This window comes from Rhamphochromis longiceps, linkage group LG22 (assembly GCF_057381845.1).
Source record: "Rhamphochromis longiceps isolate RC_006_pf linkage group LG22, R_longiceps_female_GT1.1, whole genome shotgun sequence".
NCBI lineage: Eukaryota > Metazoa > Chordata > Actinopteri > Cichliformes > Cichlidae > Rhamphochromis > Rhamphochromis longiceps.
In genome coordinates, this window is record NC_140577.1 from 20,601,851 (window position 1) to 20,623,046 (window position 21,196).

At 40.0% G+C, this 21,196-nt stretch overlaps 1 protein-coding gene across 2 annotated transcripts in view; it reads left to right on the forward strand.

The window, feature by feature from the left end:
• vps50 (VPS50 EARP/GARPII complex subunit) overlaps nucleotides 1–21,196 on the forward strand; it is a 135,730-nt gene that overhangs the window by 105,324 nt on the left and 9,210 nt on the right. For both annotated transcript variants that reach the window (XM_085395498.1, XM_085395497.1), the window contains 4 exons: nucleotides 8,016–8,164; nucleotides 12,346–12,442; nucleotides 13,086–13,244; nucleotides 18,733–18,854. In XM_085395498.1, the coding sequence (XP_085251624.1) occupies nucleotides 8,016–8,164; nucleotides 12,346–12,442; nucleotides 13,086–13,244; nucleotides 18,733–18,854 (527 nt within the window). The remainder of the gene's footprint in view (nucleotides 1–8,015; nucleotides 8,165–12,345; nucleotides 12,443–13,085; nucleotides 13,245–18,732; nucleotides 18,855–21,196) is intronic.

Below are 21,196 nucleotides of genomic sequence, written 5' to 3' on the forward strand. Positions count from 1 at the left end.
ATATATATATATATATATATATATATATATATATATATATATATATATATATATATATATATATACACACACACACATACACATATATATATATATATATATATATATATACACATACACATATATATATATATACATACATATATACCCATACCAACAAACCCGTGCATGCGCACACACATGAAAATATTAGACAAGAACACCCTATCAAATCTCTACCTTTTCCCTGTACCCTGTAAAATGGTCTAGACTTGCAGTGGAAATAACTTTCCATGCAGCGTTTGTCTTTCATTGTTTGCCAGCACTTACTGCTCTGATTAATGGTATATTTGCCTGTTGTGTTCCCAGGTTAAACAGTCAGAGCTCGACGATCATTTACATTAGCACACTCAGATAAATGTCTTCACGCTGAAAAACGAAAACAAGCACATTTTCTTACCGAACTGATGTCAGCTGTATGGAAAGAACGCTGCCTCGGGAAATGCAAAAATGTCCTCTGTAAAGTTGTGTGCTTTGTGAAGATCTTCTTCTCAGTGAACAGTGTGTACTCAGCCTTTGGCTCTGACTTTGAGACTGCTGTGACAACTGCAGTAAATGCAATTTCAGGCTTTCACAGCAGAGCTGTTTCACCATGCTTGGATCCTCACAACACTTTCTTTTTTCTCCACAGAGAGATAAATTCAGATGGTTTTTATAATTAACTTAATGCAACCAGCAAGTACGCGATTCGTTTTTATTTTGATTTGTCCAATCTTTTCTTTTCTTTTCTCATAGTGGAGGAGAAGAACAATAAATTGACTCTGTATTGTTTATTATATTGAAGAAAACCTCATCTTGTAGCTCTTCATCTTTTTCAATTTAATGTTACTGCAGATAACATGAACAAAAAAATATTTTGGTAATCAGTGGATCTAAATAATTTTTTTTTTATTAGTCATTTAGTAAAATGTACAAAAAAGAGTGAAAATATTTCAATTACTTCCTCCAAAAGTCCTTTTTAATCTTATTTATTTATATATTTATTATTCTTTTTTACACTGGCATCTATCTAATGCAATCTAATACTCAAAATCATCAGCCATGTTCCAAATATGTTTATTTGTTTTGATTTTAAATTCTTTCTAAAATATTGTTATGATTAATTGGATATTATTCAACATTTTTCTGATCATTTGGGGGATTTGGATGCAGTAGTTACAGGAGTACATGCTCAAATTTTACTTTATAAATGTTGTTCTAGTGCATCCTTAGGTGGTTGCCAGGCAACATCATAGTGTATTTATAATAGTGGATATAAATAAAGCATTACACATGAAATGGAAATGATGGGAAGCTTTTATAAGGTGTTTTTCTTAATTAATTTTTTTCATACCTGCCACTGGGCTAAAATGATCCCTTCTTATGTATATGTATCATAATATGTGATGTAGATAAGAACTTTTAAGGGCCTTGGATGCACCTGTGTGCCACTAGGTCTTGCTGTATTATAGTAAGACTGAGATAAAAATGTAACCTTTTTTCCAAAATTGCATAATTTATCAATTTTTTTTAGCATTTTAAACATTAAAATGCTATTAAAACCCAAAGTCCAGTAAAGTCATTGTGTTTATTTAGACTGTTTACTAACTAGATAGACTACTTATTTGGTTTTCTTATTTTTTCCCCAATGACACATTTTTTAGGTTGTCGTAGTTGCTGATTTTTAATTAAAGTAATATTTCCATTGCAAATACTGGTCTTTATGATTAGTATGCCAGAAAATGCCATTCACCATTATAGTAAATGGTGAAAATAATCAAAACTTATTTCTATATTGATGATAATCAACCAATGATCCACCAGCCAAATCAGGCCCACCATCCCATGTTGGCTTATTTATTAAATCTCTAAAAAGAATTGATTGAAGGGTATCCAGATATAATTTTTGTTAGAACACTTTCAAAGCGTTAGTAATTTAGATGCATAATTAGCTGCTAAATGCAGAAAAATATAATATTTATCAGCCACATGTGCATAGTTGTTTCCTTGTCCCAAGTTAATGTAGTTAATAGGTTGAGGTGAGTAATGGAATTTGTACTACTTATTGATTTTGGGTAAATATCGTTTTTAACGGGCTCCTGGCCTGGCGTCATTTTGCAAAAGTGGCCCCCAGGCAGAGCAGAGTACTCCTGGTCTACATCATCTACACTCTGAACTTCATTATGAAAATGCAGTTTCACTATTTGTCTCAGTGGGACATCAGAGAACTATCTAAACTCCTCCTAAATGCCTTCAGCAGCTGCAGGATATGAATCAAATGAAGTATGACCTCTTCACTATAAGTCACGCTATATGGAAAGATCCAGCTAAGCGCCCTCCATCCTTCAGCCCCTCGTATGACGTTGAAAAATCTATCACTGACTCTTAATTTGTCCAATATGGCATTCTTTCTCTCATACTTGGCAATGCAGCAGACACATGGTGTTACTTTGCTTTTATCTGTCTGTCTGTCATTTTGAGTGCCATCATAAAAGTGAAGGGATCATTGTTTTTGTGGTTTTTATCTCCGAGCGTATCAAATAAAATGCAAGTTACACAACAGCTGATTACAGTAGGTCCGTAATGATGACTGAAGGGTTGATGTCTTCATATCTTTAAGTTGTATTTTTATCTGTTTTCTGATAAATGCAGCAGCTGCTAACATCCTCACGTATTACTGTGTCTGAGTCGTAGCTCTGTGACAGAGCGGTTCAGTACGACAAGGAGCTTCCTGTTGTCTGGAAACATGGCAGATGCCTTTTGATTATATGCATCTGTTTGTATCCATTACATTGTCACGCTAAATGATTTCCTAAGCATCAGACATAATTTGCATGTTTATCCCTAACAATGGATTGAAATATTCAAGGCTACCAAAGGGCAATAACACTGGGATATCATGTTTCTTGCTCTTACACACAATCAAATGCTGCTGCTATTGTAAACATTAGGGGTGCAACGATACACAAAATTCACGGTTCGGTTCGATACTTTGGTGTCACGGTTCGATATTTTTTCGATACAAAAAAATGTTCATGCCTTTTTAATTTGTCATTTATTAAAATTATAAATATATATTTTAACTCAAAAGTACAGTTTTTAAATTTAACCCTAACCCTTGTGCGTGTTTTTTATTTTGACAGCGAATACGCACCTGCGGACCACTTATGTGCAGCCCTGGTTATTTAGCTCGTCATATTGCAGCCACAGAAATTCTTTTGTCCATGAAACCATAAAGCTGCACTTTCTTTTTGCCTTATAGTCTGATTTGTCATAACTTCTCCGTTTTGTGGTAAGCTTTTCTTTGGCTGTCACTTCTTCACCCTGACCTGTCTTATTTGGCTCAGCAGAACTGAAATATAAATCCTGCTGCTTTTACACACGTACTCACATAAGCTCAGCGATTCTCTGCGCGATCAACCTCTCACATGTTTAAGCTGCGGGAGATTTCACTTGTCATGTTTGCATAGTAAGCTAACGATTAATAAGACGATGTCAGAGGAATTGGTGCACAAATTATCATCACTCACAGATCAGTACTGTCGCTCTCTATACACAGTTCGCGTGATTGCAAAGTGAAAGCAAAAAACGAGCGCAAATTCAAACGCGATTTCAATATGTCACATATTGACAGTGGCTCACCGATGCCAATGACATAATAACCCAGCTACATTTCCGAAAGAATGCAAAAGCATTGACATATATTTTTCCTTCCTACAAAAGCCAGACGGGCAGGGCAGAGATAGATTTTGGTACCCCGACTGAAAAAATCGCTAGCCCCGGGACGTCGGGCTAGCGATATTGCGAGCCCTGTATCTGATCGAGGAATCACTCATCTTTGGAAAAGAGAGTTTATTACAGAGAAATGTCTCTTTCCAAAATAAAAGCTATACTATCCGCTTCTTCTGGGCTATATTCTCAGCAGCATAAGGAGAATCATGTGCTAACAGCTGTCTAAATGACTCGGCTAAAGTTAGTAGCATGCTTGCTTGTTTTTTTTCTGCTTCCACTTGTCTTTGCACTAGGATGATGTCGGCGTAAATGTGCAGTCATATTCGTTGTGTTCCCACTAGTGCTTTCAGGTTAATCTCGTTGAAATGACCTTAACGCCACAACACGGCAAATCTCCGTTAACGAGCTACCGCCGATCGCCCCGTGCATGGGGCTAGACGGCCAACACGTTAACGAGCTAACTGCGCTAACACACTAGTTCCCACCCATGTAATTGAGCATTGCATGGCACATCCAACATACTGTTTTACTTTAGTCCATGACTCGCTTACCTTCAGGGTCATACGTCACATGAAAACCAAAATAATTCCAAACGCCAGATCTGAATGAGGGTGGGGGAGGTCCATGTTGCAAGGAGAGCTTAACTTCTGTCTCGCTAGCTTGCCCTGCGCTCTTCCTTCTGACGATGCTGTCTGTGTTGAGCGCTCAGTGAATCTGCGTTCGACTACTCCGCCTAGGCTGCACTGTCGACCCTAGGCGGAGCAGTCGAACGCAGATTCACTGAGCGCTCAACACAGACAGCATCGTCAGAAGGAAAGTTGATAAAATAAATTACAAATGTTGTATTGTTCGATACATATGCGTACCGAACCGAAAGCACTGTATCGAACGGTTCAATATCGATACGAATATCGTTGCACCCCTAGTAAACATGTAATAATAATAGCGTAAGCATTTCGCTTAGAAACCAGTAAACATTAGGGGGTCAGGCAAGACTTTTTTTTTTTTTGCACATTTTACCCTAAACCCTAGTGAGATTTCCCCAAGTTTGTTCCACGTCTCTGATTATATTTGTGCTGTAGATTCTGAAAACCACACGCATAAATTCCTAAATGTCATCGATGTTGTGTTTGTCCTTTCCCGCCCACCACATTTTTCTTTTGAGCCCAGCTTTTTGCTTTTACCTGGAGGATCCCTGCAGACTCGCATGAATTTGGAAAGGAAACACAACTTCTCTCCCAAATGTCTTTCAGAAGCCTGTTTTTATGCTGAAAAGGCACAACAAACGAAAGGTCAAGCGTCATGTAGCGTCATTAAAAATAGACCAAACCAAACTTTGCTTTAATGTCAAACTAATGCAGCTTGAGATTTATTTTATTCATTCAAAGGACAGTGTACAGTTCTTGTATACAACTGTAATGTAGCACTGTAATGTTCTTATTCATGGTAAACCTGTGGATTTGTTTTTTGCTGACTGGCAAAAGTCCTCATGCTGCTCACTTCTCTCTGTTAGGCTATCTTACATATAAAGAGGTGTTTTTACCCTACTTCTTTGTACCGAAGATCCTTTTAGGCACCATCCCCCCCACCGCAAGCACAGCTTTCCCAACACTGCAGACGCAGATATAAAAGAAGAAACAAGTGAAAGAGGTTGAATTCTAAAGCTCCAACACTCCACAAAGAGAAAGCAGCTGCATTTGTAAAGAGGCGCGTTTTGACCATACGCTGCTGATATGATAAGATCTGCTGTTACAAAAGAAAATGACAAGAACAAGCGCACAAATAGTTTTCATTTGATTTTATGGGAATATTTATTGCGTTTGCATGTTTGTGTGCAAGTTCCTGTAGGATCTGGCAACGTCACACGTACAAATGGCTGCTGGCCACTGCAGCGAAACATTTATTTATTTATTTTGCTATGATCCCGTTCCAAATGTTAACGTCATTTGCTGTAGTTTGAAGAGGGCAGTAATGGCCTTTCTGGATTAACTCCATAACCATTACACGTTTGTCATGTTTATGTGCAGGGACGTGTTTAAAATGCTGACAGCTGTGCTCATTGTGGCGACTTGAACCCTTTGCAGTGTTCGAGATGCCTTTGTATCTTTTTAAAGCAGATTTAGTAGATCAAAAAATTGTAACTCATGACTAAGCATGTGAAACTGAGTTTTCTCAGCATATAGTGCTTAAAACATTTATTAGACCCCTCCCAGTGTAAGGTTTAGCCTCAATTAATAGTACTGGTGTTTATCAATGTCCTTTTTTTGTGTTTTATGGTGGTCTTTAATCAAAATGATGAAAGCAGACAAACAACTAAACCTCAAGTTATTTAAAAATTACTTTCAGTGGTTGAATTTTATGCTTGACTACTTTGTGACTTCTCAGACAAGTCCAGTGTGCCGGCTCAAATTTGTGTGTTAAAATGGGAATTCAGTTTATTTTCCCAGTAAATATAAAAGAAACTTATAAATTTGTTAAGCATTTCTGTGCATTGTAAAAAGCCTTGGACAGCCATAATTTAAAAAAGAGTAATTAATGCGTATCAACCCTTCAAGGAACTAAATTAAATGTGTGATTAAATGACTCAGTAAACGAGGACTGCATCTTTAACTTGGGGCTCAAATTGTTCTTCCGATTCCCCGAGTTTAGAATAACTGCATTCACAGCTGTATTAGGCCAAAGTGTGGCTGTTTTGGTGAACGCTCTGCAGCCTTTTGACAAAGTAAAGAAAGCCCTTGGCTGACTAAATATCAGTGTGCATTATTTCTTCTGTTTTTTAAGTGTTTTGGTTGCTTACAGAAGAAAAAGGAAATGTGCCGTTTGTGAATTATACAACAAAAATGTTAATAGTCATATTTTTTTTCGTTTGCAGTCTAATTTCAGCTCAGGTTTAATAATTCAGGGAAAACTTTATGCGATCTTTTAATCTCTAACAAAGACGTAATGAGTAACTTTAGCCTTACCTAGTTACTGAAGGCTTATTTAATTTCACCATCTGCGCTGAGAAGTATTCAATTAAATTCAATCATGTTTATTTCGAGCCGCTCCCGCGATGAGTTGCAGTCTCCGCAGGGAAACCATTAGATCCCCACTGCTGTAAAATAATATCGATCAACTGTTAATCTCCCCGAGTCAATTTCAGACCGATGATGATTTTGGCAACACTGCGCGTTTGATTGAATGCGGAGAGATAAGTTGGAGGTTGTGTAAAGGTTGAAGTTATCACTTTGAGGGAGACAGCATAGCTCCTGCTTGTCTGAGTCATAAATTGTCCACAGAGCTGCATTCTGTGCATTTTTGCAGCAGTGCGTACGCCGAGCTGTTATAGCCCGTTTTAGCCGCTGCTGGCATTTTAATACGGAGCACGTCACTCTGTGTAAAACACTTTCATTTCAGAAATGGTTATTTGTCTGCTGTTACTGAATGTTTTTCATCTGTTATCAGTGATAATAAAGTAGTGGCATGAAGGTCTTTTATCAGGCAGGATTTGACATTTCACGAATTCTTGCCATCTTTTTTTGGACCACGTAGGAGTGATGTAACCATTTGCTTTACTTTTACTCATTAATCTTCATGCTACAACAGTTTGTCTCTACTCTGGATACTTGGCAGGACCTCGGTTATAAAAGCTTTCCACCGCTCTTCTGGAATAGGAGTGCTCGTACACGATATTAGACCCAGACTGCACTGGCCGGTAGTGCGTAAGTGGACGATACGGTGCAGCATTAATGGCTCCCATTTGTTCATTACCTGCGTGATTGCTATTGATCTGCCAGAAGCTGTTTCAGGGGGCTTTGCAGTCACAGAGTACAAAGCTCTGTGTGCCAACATAATACATTACGCCACCAAGACATTACTTTATTGTTTTTTATGCAGATGCTGATTATTGTGGTTGATTGGAAGAGAGCCGGGTTGAAACCTTTCTATTTCTCTTTCAGTAGTTTTTCGATTGAAAGGATAAAATGAGTGATAAATGGAGTGTTAGAATGTATCAGAACGATTAATGCTGCCGCTTCAGGAGTGTTTGGTCAGCAGAACTTTACTGTGTGTGGGCTTCGGCTGTGACCGGGTCCCTCAAAGTTGATTGCACTTTAGACGATGCATCTGAACTGCTCTTATGTTAGATTAAATGTTAAAGTGATCGCAGGACGACATACACTGAGAGAGAGATTAGCAGGGAAATGATTGCGCTTCCCTCTGCTTCAAGTGATATTACAATGTTTCCTTCGTGTTAGTTTTCTAAAGTCCACCTGTGTTTCTTTCAGGAGGCTGTCGGGGAGAACGCAGGGGTGCATGGCCCAGCAGAGGACAGGAAGGAGAAGGTGCCCAGCCCCCATCTCAGCCAGCTGGTGGTCCTCACTAACAGCGGGACTCTCTACGGGCTGGCACAAAGGGTGGTGGCCACAGAGTCTCTGTAAGCACACACCACTGGAAGCATTTGCACACTACATTAAAGTATTCCTTACATTACATTGACATTAGTGCGTGCTTTATGTCATCGCTTGTGTGTCCTGGCAGCGCGATGTAACGTGACAGTTATGTACATCAAAGCACTCTGTTTGATCAAGTTATAGAGGCCGCTTCTCGCTCACTGCCTCGTGTCAGGATGGCAATAATGTCATTACACAGTTTTCCACACACTGGCCGGCAAAGATTAGCCCTGCCTGCGTTGTGTTCCTGCACACAGCAACACATTTTAGCGCCCCCAAAATCATTTCCTTTCTCTAATTTGATATGTTTTAAACTCTCTCAATCAGTCACTCAGTAACCAGTTTATTTTTGTACTCCTCTACTCTGTTTTTTCCCTCCCTCTCTGTCTTACTCTGTTACATTCACACTACACACTGGTGCCCCCGTGCATAATTAGGTCAAGCTTATCATCAATGCTGACAGCACTTGGGCCCTCAGAGGTCTGCGCTGTACAACAACAGCTTCATAATGAAAGTCTTGTAAACCAAAGGCTCTGACAGCGCTGTTGCCAGAACGCTGAGTAGGCTTACACTCGCTCACAAAAAGGGTTTCGTGTTTTGGAGGCAGGCAACAAGCTCCGAAGAAGAATGAAAGCAAAACGGCTAAAGTGTTTAGTGTAGGTAAAGTTTAAAGGACCAAAGCAGACTTATTCTGTGCAAAACTGCGAGAAATTGTTGAGGGCGTTGGTGGTCGGGTTTTATTTTTTATGCTTTTGATCTAAAAATAGTGTTTTTAGAAAAGACAGCTCACAGTTTGTGTGTGTTTTTAGCATCCTCAGCCTGTCCCATTTCAAACAAAATCTCTGGGAGAGAAAAGAAAGTGGACACGGCAATCATGTGTGAGAAGAATCAAAGACAAAAGCTCAGCAAACTGACCATCAGTTGTTCATTCTCTATGCTGCTGGTCAGGTGTTGCATCTATACAAGCGTGACTCTGAAGTGCAGTGTGTGCTTTCTTATTCTTATTCCCTCCACAGCACATGATTATGTTGCTGAGGTAAACACAAGCTGTTCCTGCTCACCTTAATGCGATCTTCATTGCTCTATGAAAACAAACGGACGCAAAAAAATATCTTCTCTCTGGTACTTTTACGCACCCATCCAAAAAAAGTTGGGCCGGTGTTTAAAACGTAAGTAAAAACAGAATGCAGTGATTTGCAAATCTCACCAACCCACAAAGCAGCTACACTTCTTAACAGCGTGGTACTAAAAAGAAAGAGTTGGAGGAACATTTTGCAGCTTATTTGGCAACAGGTCCGTAACATGATGGTATATAGGGAACGTCTCTGAGATGCCAAGAATAAAAATTGGCAGAGGTTCACCAATATTGCAAAAAAGCCTTGTAGAACAGTTTTAGATTCACTTTCCTTGATGTAAAATTATGAAGACTTAAAGATCAGCAGTAGATAATATCAATAAAAGATTCAGAGCATTTGGAGAAATCCTGTTTTCTTTGGGCTAAGATGATTTAAAATAGACTGAGGCAAAGTGGAAAACTGTTCTGGGCTCAGATGAGTTGAAACTTGAAATTCTTTTAGGAAAACATGGATGGTACATCGTAAGGACTAAAGAGAGGAGGGACCATCTGGCTTCTTATCAGTGCTCACTTTAAGCCTGGGCGTCTGATAGTATTGGGGTGTATCTGCACGTATGGAATCGGCATCTTGCACATCTGGAAATGCACCATCAGTGCTGAAAGATATACATACAAGCTTTAAAACAACATATGCTCCCGTCCAGATGAGCTCGGAAATCATGTGTATTTCAGTAATAGCTGCATACTGCAGTTATTCTAACAGCAGGAATTCATAGTAGAAGAGTGGGGAGTGAGGTGGCCTGCCTGCAGTCCAGACCGTTCACAAACTGAAAACATTTGGAGCGTCATATGTCAAAAAATACGGTATAGACCCAGGAGTTTTGAGTATTTTGAATCTTACCAAACAAGACTGGAACAACATTCCTCTCCTAAAAGTCCAGCAGCTGCTCTCATCAGATTCCAGATGTTTTTGATGACGACTATTTTTAAAAGAAGGGATGCTACACGGTGGTAAACGTGGCCTCTATCCCAGCTTTTTTTGAGAAGTGCTGCTCGCATCGAATTCAAGACAAGCTAATATATTTTTTTTTAAATGGTGCATTTTGTCACTTTAAGCATTTGATATATTTTCTGTGTTTTGTTGTTGATAAAATGTGGGTTTATGGGATTTGCAAATCAATGCATTCTGTTTTTATACAGTGTCCAAACTAGTGTGAATTTATTAACATTAAATTATGCTTTAAAATAAAGGTTTCTGTTTGGGTTTGGATGTTAATAATATGCAAATTGAATGCAATTTATCTTTTTTTCCTAAGCGCCCTATCTAAAAGAAAATTCAATTTATAGCCGCAAGAGTCTATTAGAAGAATAATGACACAGATGCACTCACTGGCCCCTTTTAAGGTACACCTATTTAACAGCTTTTTAATACAAATATCGAATCTGCTGATTACACAATGCATCATACCATGCAAGTGACTTAGTATGTGACGGACTGGCTGCTCTGAGTATTTCACAAACTGCTGATCTGCTGGGATTTTCCCACACCATCATCTCTGGGGTTTACAGAGACAGTCTGGAAGAAAAATATCCAGTGAGCGGCAGTTCTCTGGGTGAAAATGCCTTGTTGATGTCATAGGTCAGAGGAGGATGGCCAGACTGCTTCAACCTGATAGGAAGGCAACGGTAAATGAAATAATGAGAAGAAGAATAGCATCTCTGAACACACAAATGTTAAACGAGAAGGAGTTTACTGTACTCAAATGGCCACCTGATCTCAATCCAATAGAGCACCTTTGGGATGTAGCGGAATGGAATGTAAATTTAGTGACTGTCACTTCTGTGGCCTCAGACTTTTAGTTCTCTGATCTTTCTCCAAAACCCCAATTTATCAGCTAACGACAGGTTACCTTTAGCTTGCAGTGAGGGGCGTCTGCAGGTTTAAGGACAGCTTTTTTTTTTCACTTCATTGGTGTGTGCATTCACACCCAAACGGAGGTTCAAGAGGCAGCAAAAGAATGTGGAGGTCCCACCTGGGACTGGTGTCTTAGTCTGATTAAGTCGATTTCTCCTGTTTTATTCTCTCTTTTTTCCTGCTGTATTTAAGAGCTCTGCGGAGACCTGTTGTTCTTTAATTAATGATCCTTGTTAAAGTCAGGACTCAACTCTGAACTTCAGCCCACGTAAACATGTTCACTCACTTTTTATTTCATGCACTGTAACACTTCAGAGCCATCGATCAGCCTGAGTCAAGAGGTCTTTATTTAGTCAGTGCTGGATACAGAGTGGAAGGGGGGGGGTATTAGTTCTGAACGCATTGATTGTTTTTTTTCTTCTTCTTCTTTCTGTCCTGTATTTCTCTCTCTGCTACCTCTTTTGGTCTGAGTGTTTTTTCAAGGATAATTGAAATCCAATCCTTGTCAAAAAACCCAAAAAACAAATAGAAGTGCTGCTTGATTTGTCGGACGTGAAAATACTTTGCTTTGGGAGGTGAGACTTAAAGGTTTGGAAGTCAGACAAGTTTTTACAGCAAAATTACAGCTGACTCCATAATTTACATTATAATAATCAAATTTGATGTTTAGCCTATCCCAGCTGTCATACCCTGCCTCTCGCCCTATGACAGCTGGGATAGGCTCCAGCGCCCCCCGCGACCCTGAAAAGGATAAGCGGAAGCGAATGGATGGATGAATTTGATGTTTATTTCATCAAAACGTGACCAACAAGGGAAGAAATGAGATTGAACAGCAGGAAATGCTGGAAACTCAGGTTTAAGCACATATGACTAAAATCTTGATCCAATTAATGGATCAGAAGAATCAAGGGAGACAAAAAAGTAAAAAAAAAACTTCTTATTCCATTTGAGATGTTTTACTGTTGTTCAAGAGTAACAGAGATTTAAGGTGATGTTCTCTCTAATGGTCAGTTACTCCACTTTGTAATAGTAATACGAGCTTTTGTAAATAGATCTGTCACTCTTTAATAACACAAAAACAACACATCGTAATTGCCTTTTCTTATGTGTCACAAGCAGAATGATTCAGAGCATATGGGCAGAATTTAAAGGCTGTTTCTCTTTGGTTGTGTCAGTGTGTTTCTGGCAGAGCAGTTTGAGTCCTTGCAGTCCCACTTGGACGCGATGATGCCTGCAGCCAAGAAGCCCTTCCTGCAGCAGTTTTATTCCCAGGTATTGTTTGGTTTATACAGTTATGCCTCCTCTGAGGGCACAGGCCTCAATTATTACAGTAACTGATCATGTCATCACTGTCAGCTACAGCTGTCAGGTTATTTCAGACGTCGTCTCCAGCTGTAGAAAACCGTTTGTCTTTTATTTTATTTTAACCTCTTGTAAGGCTGAGATTATGTTATTTTTTGTTATTTGTAATTGATTTTCTCCACACATGCACTTAAATATGTGGTTTATAGGATGTGTTTTCCTTTTGGATTTCACTGTTAATATTTAAGGCACAATGTGAAATATACTGTGTGACTGTTGTGGATGTGCTCCCCCTCCCACCTGCACTCCACTTGCTTAATTGTAATTGTGCCCTTTTGTTTTCTTTAAAAACAAATGAAAACAACTCAAACCCACATGGATAACTTTGCTTCTTTTTCTTTTTTTTTGTCTCTTTGACATTTGAAATTCAGATGAAGAGACGGGTCTGTTTGACCCAAAACATCAAGTGAATGTCATGTCCTGATTTCGCTCATTGGAAACTTTAACATTGTTCTTCCTGCAGAATAGCAGGCAGTTGAAAAATACCTTATCCATATGTTGACTATAATGATCCACTAACTCTCATATATGTATCCTTCCTTCCTGCACTCAGACGGTGTCTACAGCCAGCGAACTGCGGAAACCAATTTACTGGATCGTGGCGGCCAAGGCCATCGACTATGAACAAATGTTGCTCATGATGGCCGGAGTTAAATGGGACATTAGGGAGATAATGTCCCAGCACAATGTATATGTGGATGTCTTGTTAAAGGTAACGACGAATAAGAAAAGCGAATGCTGATGTTACTGTAGCCTATTTTTGACCCACTACGGACAAAAACCAGCTAAAGTTATTAAGCATACAAAAACTTCCCACCTGACCATCACTTCAAAATTCCACTGTTTGGAAAACTACTTGAGCTAGGTCCTTTAAAGCTTTTGGTATGATGGCTTTATGAGTGTAGCTCACATTAACATAGACTGATGGATGCTTGAAGTCCCTAAAATGTTTGGACAGCAGATTTGAAGCTCCTGTAGAAACCACAGTGTTGCAGGTAGGGGACTGAGATTTTGTTTAGAGCCTCTCATAAACAACCTGCATCATATTCTTTAAAACAGTCTAAATCCAATTAAGGGTTATGCACATATTAACGCTTAAATGTTGAAGCAGCTTTTACTCACATTTCATAAAGATCTCATGCAAATACCTCATTAGGGTTTCTGCATCATTCATATCTTTAAGACCCTTGACTTAGCAAGGTGAATATAAATGATTCTGAGACTACTTGGTGCCCTTTTTAAAACCCTTTATTCCTTTTTTGTGCATTTTATAGCAAAGAAAAGTCCACAAAGATCTCAGTGCTTATTACTTTTCCCAAACAGATACCGTGTCCTCTCAGTGTCACGCAATATCCACGCTACACAAAAATAGAACACAAAGCAGCTGTATTAGATTTACTTTTATCTAGCAGGCATCCCTCCCCCTCCACACATTGTGTCTTTGTTGCACTCATAAAAAAAAAAAGTGTTATCCTTCTGCCATCAGTACACTAAGCATTAGCTCTTATTCTTTTAAAGTCTGAAACTGTGAAGGTCATTGTTCTCCTCCTTGACTCAAAGTTAATTCAGGGACCTTTAATATCAATTATTTGGGATGTGGGTGAATAATTTATTATATGGGTGAGCTGTTAAGAGCCAAATGCAGATCTCTCCTGAAGTTTTCTGCTTTGTTAAAGACATCTGAGCTCACTGCTCCCAGAAGTATTTTTAGAATGAGAAAGTTTCTTCTAAATGTGTGTCTTTATTCATGCTGGCTACTTATTCTTTTATAAACTTGCATGGCGGGGTAAAGGACACATTTTTCCTGCTTCTGACACTAAGAGAAAGAAAGGTGCGAGGGGCTCGCTGCGGTGCGGAGCCATAAACAGAGCAGCATCAAGCAGAGGCAAAATCATACATAACAGATGGCTGATGGCTGAACTGCTTAGTGACTCGGACAGACGTGGACAGACATCGTATACGCGTGTAGTTTTCCATCAGGTGCTAATAGCCTCCCCCGTCATCGTGTCAAGACGGTCATAATGCATGCGGGTTGTGTTACGTGATTGAAATAAGTGGTGCTGAGTTTTGTTGTAGCGCGCACACAGCAATATTTTATTCATGAATTCAGGTTGATCCCCAGCATTCAACAATGGCGCTCATTTGCATATAAAGTGGCAAAGACATGCCGAAGCCTCAGAATGACTTCATTGACAAAATGCTTGAGTCAGAGTCTATTGTGAGGCTGTGAATGAGTAACATTTCATTTCAGGGTGTAAAATTAATGGGAACATGCATTAAGGTTCACGTTAATTTTTTTTCTATAATGATGCAATTTAAAAATGTAATTTAATACTTGCATATTTTATGAATTTATTTACAATCTTAACACTTAGACCCCCGGAGAGCAGTCATTTTGGTTTTCTACCTTAGACCCCCGCGGAGTCATCATTTTGCGTTTCTACCTTTAAAAGCCGGAGAGCAGTCAGTCAAATGCTGGAGTCATTCATATGTATATTGGGTCGTTACCTAGGAATTCTGGAGGGAGGGGAGTGGGGGTGAGTGATTGAGGGGGTGGGGGAGCTGCTAAAAGCGGTGAGCTTCCTTTTGTGTTTCATCTTGATGCATTCTCAATCATCCAGGGAAACAAATCTCCAAAAGTCACCAACTTGGAGTGTTTCAGTTTGCCATCTTGGGGAGAAATCAACACACATGGGTGTATGTCCTTTGTTGCTGACATTTATTGATAAAAACAGTACAAAAAACCAACCATTTGTACACATATTTACAAATAATTCAACATTGTCAAGCAATCACTCACAATCCTGGCACTGCCATGGTACCTGTAGTCTGCATTTACCACATGTGTACCTGTAGCAGTGAACACATCGCACAGTGGCCTGATTTATCTTGCATTTGTGTTTGACCTGACACGTGGCTCTTTTTCCAGGGCTCGGTGTGGAGGGTTCTGCCCGAAGCAACTGTTCTTTTCTTGCCTTCTTCGCAGCTACATGAGAGTGAGCCAACTCTGTTGCAAGCGCCACCAGGAAGTCCACCCGTCTTTCCTTCGTCCCGGTGCATGCTTGATACAGCACATGTGCATTCAGTGCTGCCATGTCAATCATGTTATAAAACACGGCGACTGGCCAGCGCCGTGTTCCTTTGCGGACAGTGTACTCCAGAACCATCTGGTCAATCACATCCACGCCACACTTTGTTTTGTTGTAAAGGGTGACAGTGTTTGGTGAACCACGCTGTGCATGCTGCTAAGAATATAGACTGTCTTCTTCCGTTTGGCCGCATACGCCGTCAGCGTGGCAGCAGAGGTTGAAAACACCTAAGAAATAAGATAAATTGTTATTTTCATAGCCCTTTTACACACAATGAAACACATAAACATAGAACCACAAAAGACCTGCAACATACCTGAGTGGTGAATTCATTGCGATCTGTTGCGATCTGCAGCAAACTTGTCAGTCTTTGCTCGATCACAGCGGGTGGACTTGTCATCAAAGCGTAGGTGTTGCATGATGTTTTGGAAGCGGTTTCGTGCCATAGTTCCAATTATCTGTGGGTTTCCCAGGTTTGCTGACCAGCAGTCATTTACCGATGGAAGCCTGCAAACCCCCCGCAAGATCACAATTGCAATAAATGCCATTAGTTCAGGGAGGTCCATGAACCAATGAACATGCTCCGTTTGCTGTGCATGTTGAATAGTCCATTCTTGAATGCTACGAAGCATGTCAAGAGTGACGAAACACAGGAAGCTCTGAAGGTGACTCGAGATACTTCTCCTGGCCTTAGCCGTTGGCTCTCCATCTGCAGCGTACGCTTCTATTGGGGTGAAAGGGAGACAGGTCCCCACCTGTTCTTCACGCCACACTGTGCCATCTTTCGCTGTCTCAGTCCCCAAACAAGGTCTCTTTTTCGGTGGAGAAGCAGTCTCCTCATCTGCAGTGTGAACAAATTCAAATTGTGAGCAAAATGGGAAGGTCAAACAAAATCACAAATGCATGCATAGATACTAATTATAATTCCAGTATCTCCTCCTCTGTATCAGAATAATGTCTGAAATATCTTACTTACTAACTACATCCACTTACTTGTTTGAAATGAAAAAGGAAATAACATGAAATGAAACTAACCGGAAGACTGATCAGACAGCTCTGAGTCCGAATCCGGCTGAACTGCTAGGTCTTCTCCATCCGAGTCACAAGGGTCGACTTCCGTCAGGATCATTTCCAAGGCCTGCTGAGTGGTGAGTCTTCTCTGCATTTTCTTTCCTTGGAGAGGAGGTCCGTACACCAGAGGCAGTGCCAGGATTGTGAGTGATTGCTGACAATGTTGAATTATTTGTAAATATGTGTACAAATGGTTGGTTTTTTGTACTGTTTTTATCAATAAATGTCAGCAACAAAGGACATACACCCATGTGTGTTGATTTCTCCCCAAGATGGCAAACTGAAACACTCCAAGTTGGTGACTTTTGGAGATTTGTTTCCCTGGATGATTGAGAATGCATCAAGATGAAACACAAAAGGAAGCTCACCGCTTTTAGCAGCTCCCCCACCCCCTCAATCACTCACCCCCACTCCCCTCCCTCCAGAATTCCTAGGTAACGACCCAATATACTTATGAATGACTAGCCAATTTAGCTTCCACTTCCACCATTTGACTGCTCTCGGGTTTTATAGGTAGAAAGGTAGAAGCCTGGGGATGCTAGTGTTAATCTGCATGTGTCATATTTACATACTTACCTAGGTACTGCAGTTTGTTTTTGGAAGGCAGTAACAGAAAATGAATCAGAATAACATTTTAGATTTAGATTTAGATTTTAGATGTAGCTTGTATTCACCTTGGGATGCTGTCAGACCGGAGTACAGTATTCACCGGCGCCCAAATGATTTGTTTTTGCGCATGATTTGTGGCTCGACAGCTTCATACATGCAGCCCCCGCGCTCTTCACTACTGTACGTCAGCATGCTTTGCTTCCATCAGTGCAGACGGCAGAATTATTACTTAGCTCTGTTAGAGTTTCAGGAAAGTAACCCACACATCCTGCCGGCTGCTTACACTGGTGGAAAAAAACAATAATTTAGCCGAGATTGATCTGATTTACTTATAATCACTATTTTGGATGTATAATTTAAGCTAAATGGTTTAAAGGAAAACCCAAATGCTGTTTCTTGAGGCAGCGTGTAAGAGAGAATCAAAGGAAATCCTTAAAGTGTTGTTCATGACAACTTTTTGTTTTGTTTACGTCTTCCAGTTAGAATCCAACAAGGTCATTACATCTCAGTTCATCAGGTCATTTTAAGGGATAAAGATAGTGACGCTTTTTTTTCTCGTGTCATTGTGTTGAGGGGCCATTTCAGAAATCTACTATCTGGAAAACTAGTTGAGCGAGGCCCTTCAAAGTTTTTGGTATTATGCTCTCTGGAGTGCATGCAGATCAAGTTAACATAGAAGGACAGATACTTGGAAGTCCCGTAATTATTTGTAAGTCTGATCTCTGACAGCAGATTTGGAGGTTTCTAGAAACCAAAGTTTGCAGGTAGGGGACAAATGTTTAGCTTATTAAAAAACAAGCTGCATCATATCCTTTAACAGTCTAAATCAGGTGAATAGTTTCACACACGTTAAAGCTTAAATATGAAAAAGAAACATACTTTCATCCAACTTCAGTGTGATACCAAATCCAAGTCATCTTTTTTAGAAAGGGCAAGCTTCTGTTTATTTTATATTCAAAATGTATGATGGATTTTTGAAATGCACAAGTAGATGCACAATAGAAGAACAAGAATGCAAGAAAAATGTCTAAAACTTTCATCTCTTCAGTTTTGTTTGTGTTTATTGTAGAAACAGTAGAGACCTTAATATGCATAATCCATATTAAGACGTTATTTTCTTTTTCTGGCTAATCTGTGATGGTTAGGTGGAAGCGTTTGGCTGAATAATGTAGTGTCCATATTGAGATTTTTGTGTTTAGACCTAATTGTAGCTGTAGTAATATAGAAATATAGGAATCTGTTAATTAAAATGTTGTTTATATGTTGATATGAAAGTTATGGTACTTTTTAGCGAAATATGACCAATTGTATAAAATATTTTCCTGACCACATATACTTTTTTTTGGTAAAAGACCAGCGATTTGTTTTTCTGCTGCGTCGTGTTGTACTCACGGGAATGTGTTCACCTTTTCTTTCTCCCCGCCTCATCAGGAGTTTGAGCAATTTAACAAGCGGCTGGGTGAAGTTTCCAGACATGTGCGCATCCCCCTGCCTGTGTCCAACGTCCTCTGGGAACACTGCATCCGTTTGGCCAACAGGACTCTTGTTGAGGGGTAAGAAAGTGTATGCAGTGAGTTATTGTTAAACCTTAAATATAAAAAAGGCAAGCTGTTTTTGTACATAATGTTTCCCCCCTCCACCATCTGCATGGAGCACCGACTCAAAGCCGTGCGTCACACACTTGGTGTGTGTCTGTGAGTCATTTGCTGCTTTATGAAAAGGCTGTTGTCTATTATCATACTGCTATGGGCTGCTCACAGAAAAAATAACCTATAACAGTGGCAGCGACAGTTTAGAGAAGTCTGTCACTCAGTTTCTCTACTTTAACATGAGCAAGAGATTCATACGAAGACTCGCTATTCCCTCCAGCAAAAAGCACTACAGGCTGTTTGCCACTGGCAGCAACCATCTCCTCAAATCTACTGAAACAAGTGCACATCCCAGTTTGAGTCGGGCTGCCATCTGCCCGAGAGAAATTGGGCTTTTTTTTGTCTCTCTGCACAAATATCATACCATACCAAACAGATACTGAGTCCACTAAAACTGTGGAAAAACTGTAATTAAGAAATACATCTTAAAATCAGTGAATAAAACACCTACAATAAAACCTCGGTTAAAGGAAAGTCATTTTAATGAAAACAGTTTTAAGTAAGATACATCTTTGTTCATCAAATATTTTGAAATATGAGCAAAGCAGCACAAATTTCCGTGAAATAAGGATCAGGCAGAATCAATACCTGAACTTTAAATGAACCCGTTGTGCTTAGATGTGTATCCACCCACCTCCTACGATCCGCATCATGCCTTTCCTAAAGCCAGGAAAAATCCGGGTATGAAAGACTTTTTTAGGATATACAGGTGAATGCAAAGCAGTCGAAGTAAATGCTGTATGCTACTGAACTACAAGGAGGAAAGAAGTGTAAAGCAAAATGTTCAGATTGCTCAATCTTCGTGTTAGACTTTTGAACTATTTGTATGAGTTGTGTAACCAGGCTAGGTACCACACAGTTCTGCTTTTAAACCACTGCATTTAGAAAAAAACACTGAAGCATTCGTCATCCATCCATGCCCCAATTTTTCTCATTAGTTTTCATTAGTTTGTGCACTACAGGCAACCGTTGACAATAAAACACATATCTTATGCTTCTCTGTCTGACAATCCAATGGACGGGTCTGGGTTTGGTGGTTGCCACGAGAACAGTACTTGTCTGATTGCATTGTGCCAAGCGTCAAGTTTGGTGGAGGGGGGATTATGGTGTGGGGTTGTTTTTCAGGAGTTGGGCTCGGCCCCTTAGTTCCAGTGAAAGGAACTCTTAATGCTTCAGCACAAGAAGATATTTTGGACAATTTTATGCTCCCAACTTTGTGGGAACAGTTTGTTTACGGCCCCTTCCTGCTCCAACACGACTGCGCACCAGTGCACAAAGCGAGATCCATAAAGAGACATGGATGAGGGAGTTTGGTGTAGAAGAACTTGACTGGCCTGCACAGAGTCCTCACCTCAACCTGAGGGAACACTTAAGATGAGTTGGATTGGAGCCTGCGAGCCAAGCCATGTCGTCCAACATCAGTGTCTGACCTCACCGATGCGCTTCTGGAAGAGTAGTGAAAAATTCCCATAAATACTCCTAAACCTTCTCAGCAGAGTTTAAGCTGTTATAGCTAACAAATGGTGGGCTGACATTATATTAAGTCCTACGGATTAAAGGATGGGATGTCATTCAAGTTCATGTGTGTGAACCCAGAAGAGTGAATGCCTTTGGCAACGTAGTGTGTGATACACTTGGCATTAAAGGGTTAAAACTGAGGTTCATCAATCTCTGCTGACTTTTTTTACTGTTATTACAACCTTGTCCTTCTGGATGCAAACCAAGTATAAACATCTTTGGGTTTGTTGGAATTTCTTTTGAGATGTCACGCTGAATCTGGAACAGTTTTCCTTTAACCTCGGTGCTTTTTACTGTCTTTTCTGCTTAAAACGGATCTTTTTACTCTCAGGTTACAGTCATTAATAGTGCCACTCAATTTGTGTTATGAGCTGAGCTATTGCCTCAATGATTTGAGGCTCACACTTCTCAAAAGAATGACTCAAAAGAAACTCAAACATGCAAAGACACACAATTACACAGAACAGAGGGGACACAGAGAGACATGAAGGGCAAGGGATCAAAACTAGAAGCCATAGAATAAATCACACACAAGTACAATAATACAAAAATCACAAAGAACTAAAAACGCTGGGTCAGGAGACCCAGGACCGTGACAGTACCCCCCCCTCAAGGGCTGGCTCCAGACAGCCCAAACACAGAAAAACAAAACCAAACAGAAAACAACCCAGGGCGGGCGGCGGGGGCCCAGGACGGAGGGCTCGGAACAGAAAACAAAAGAAGAGCAC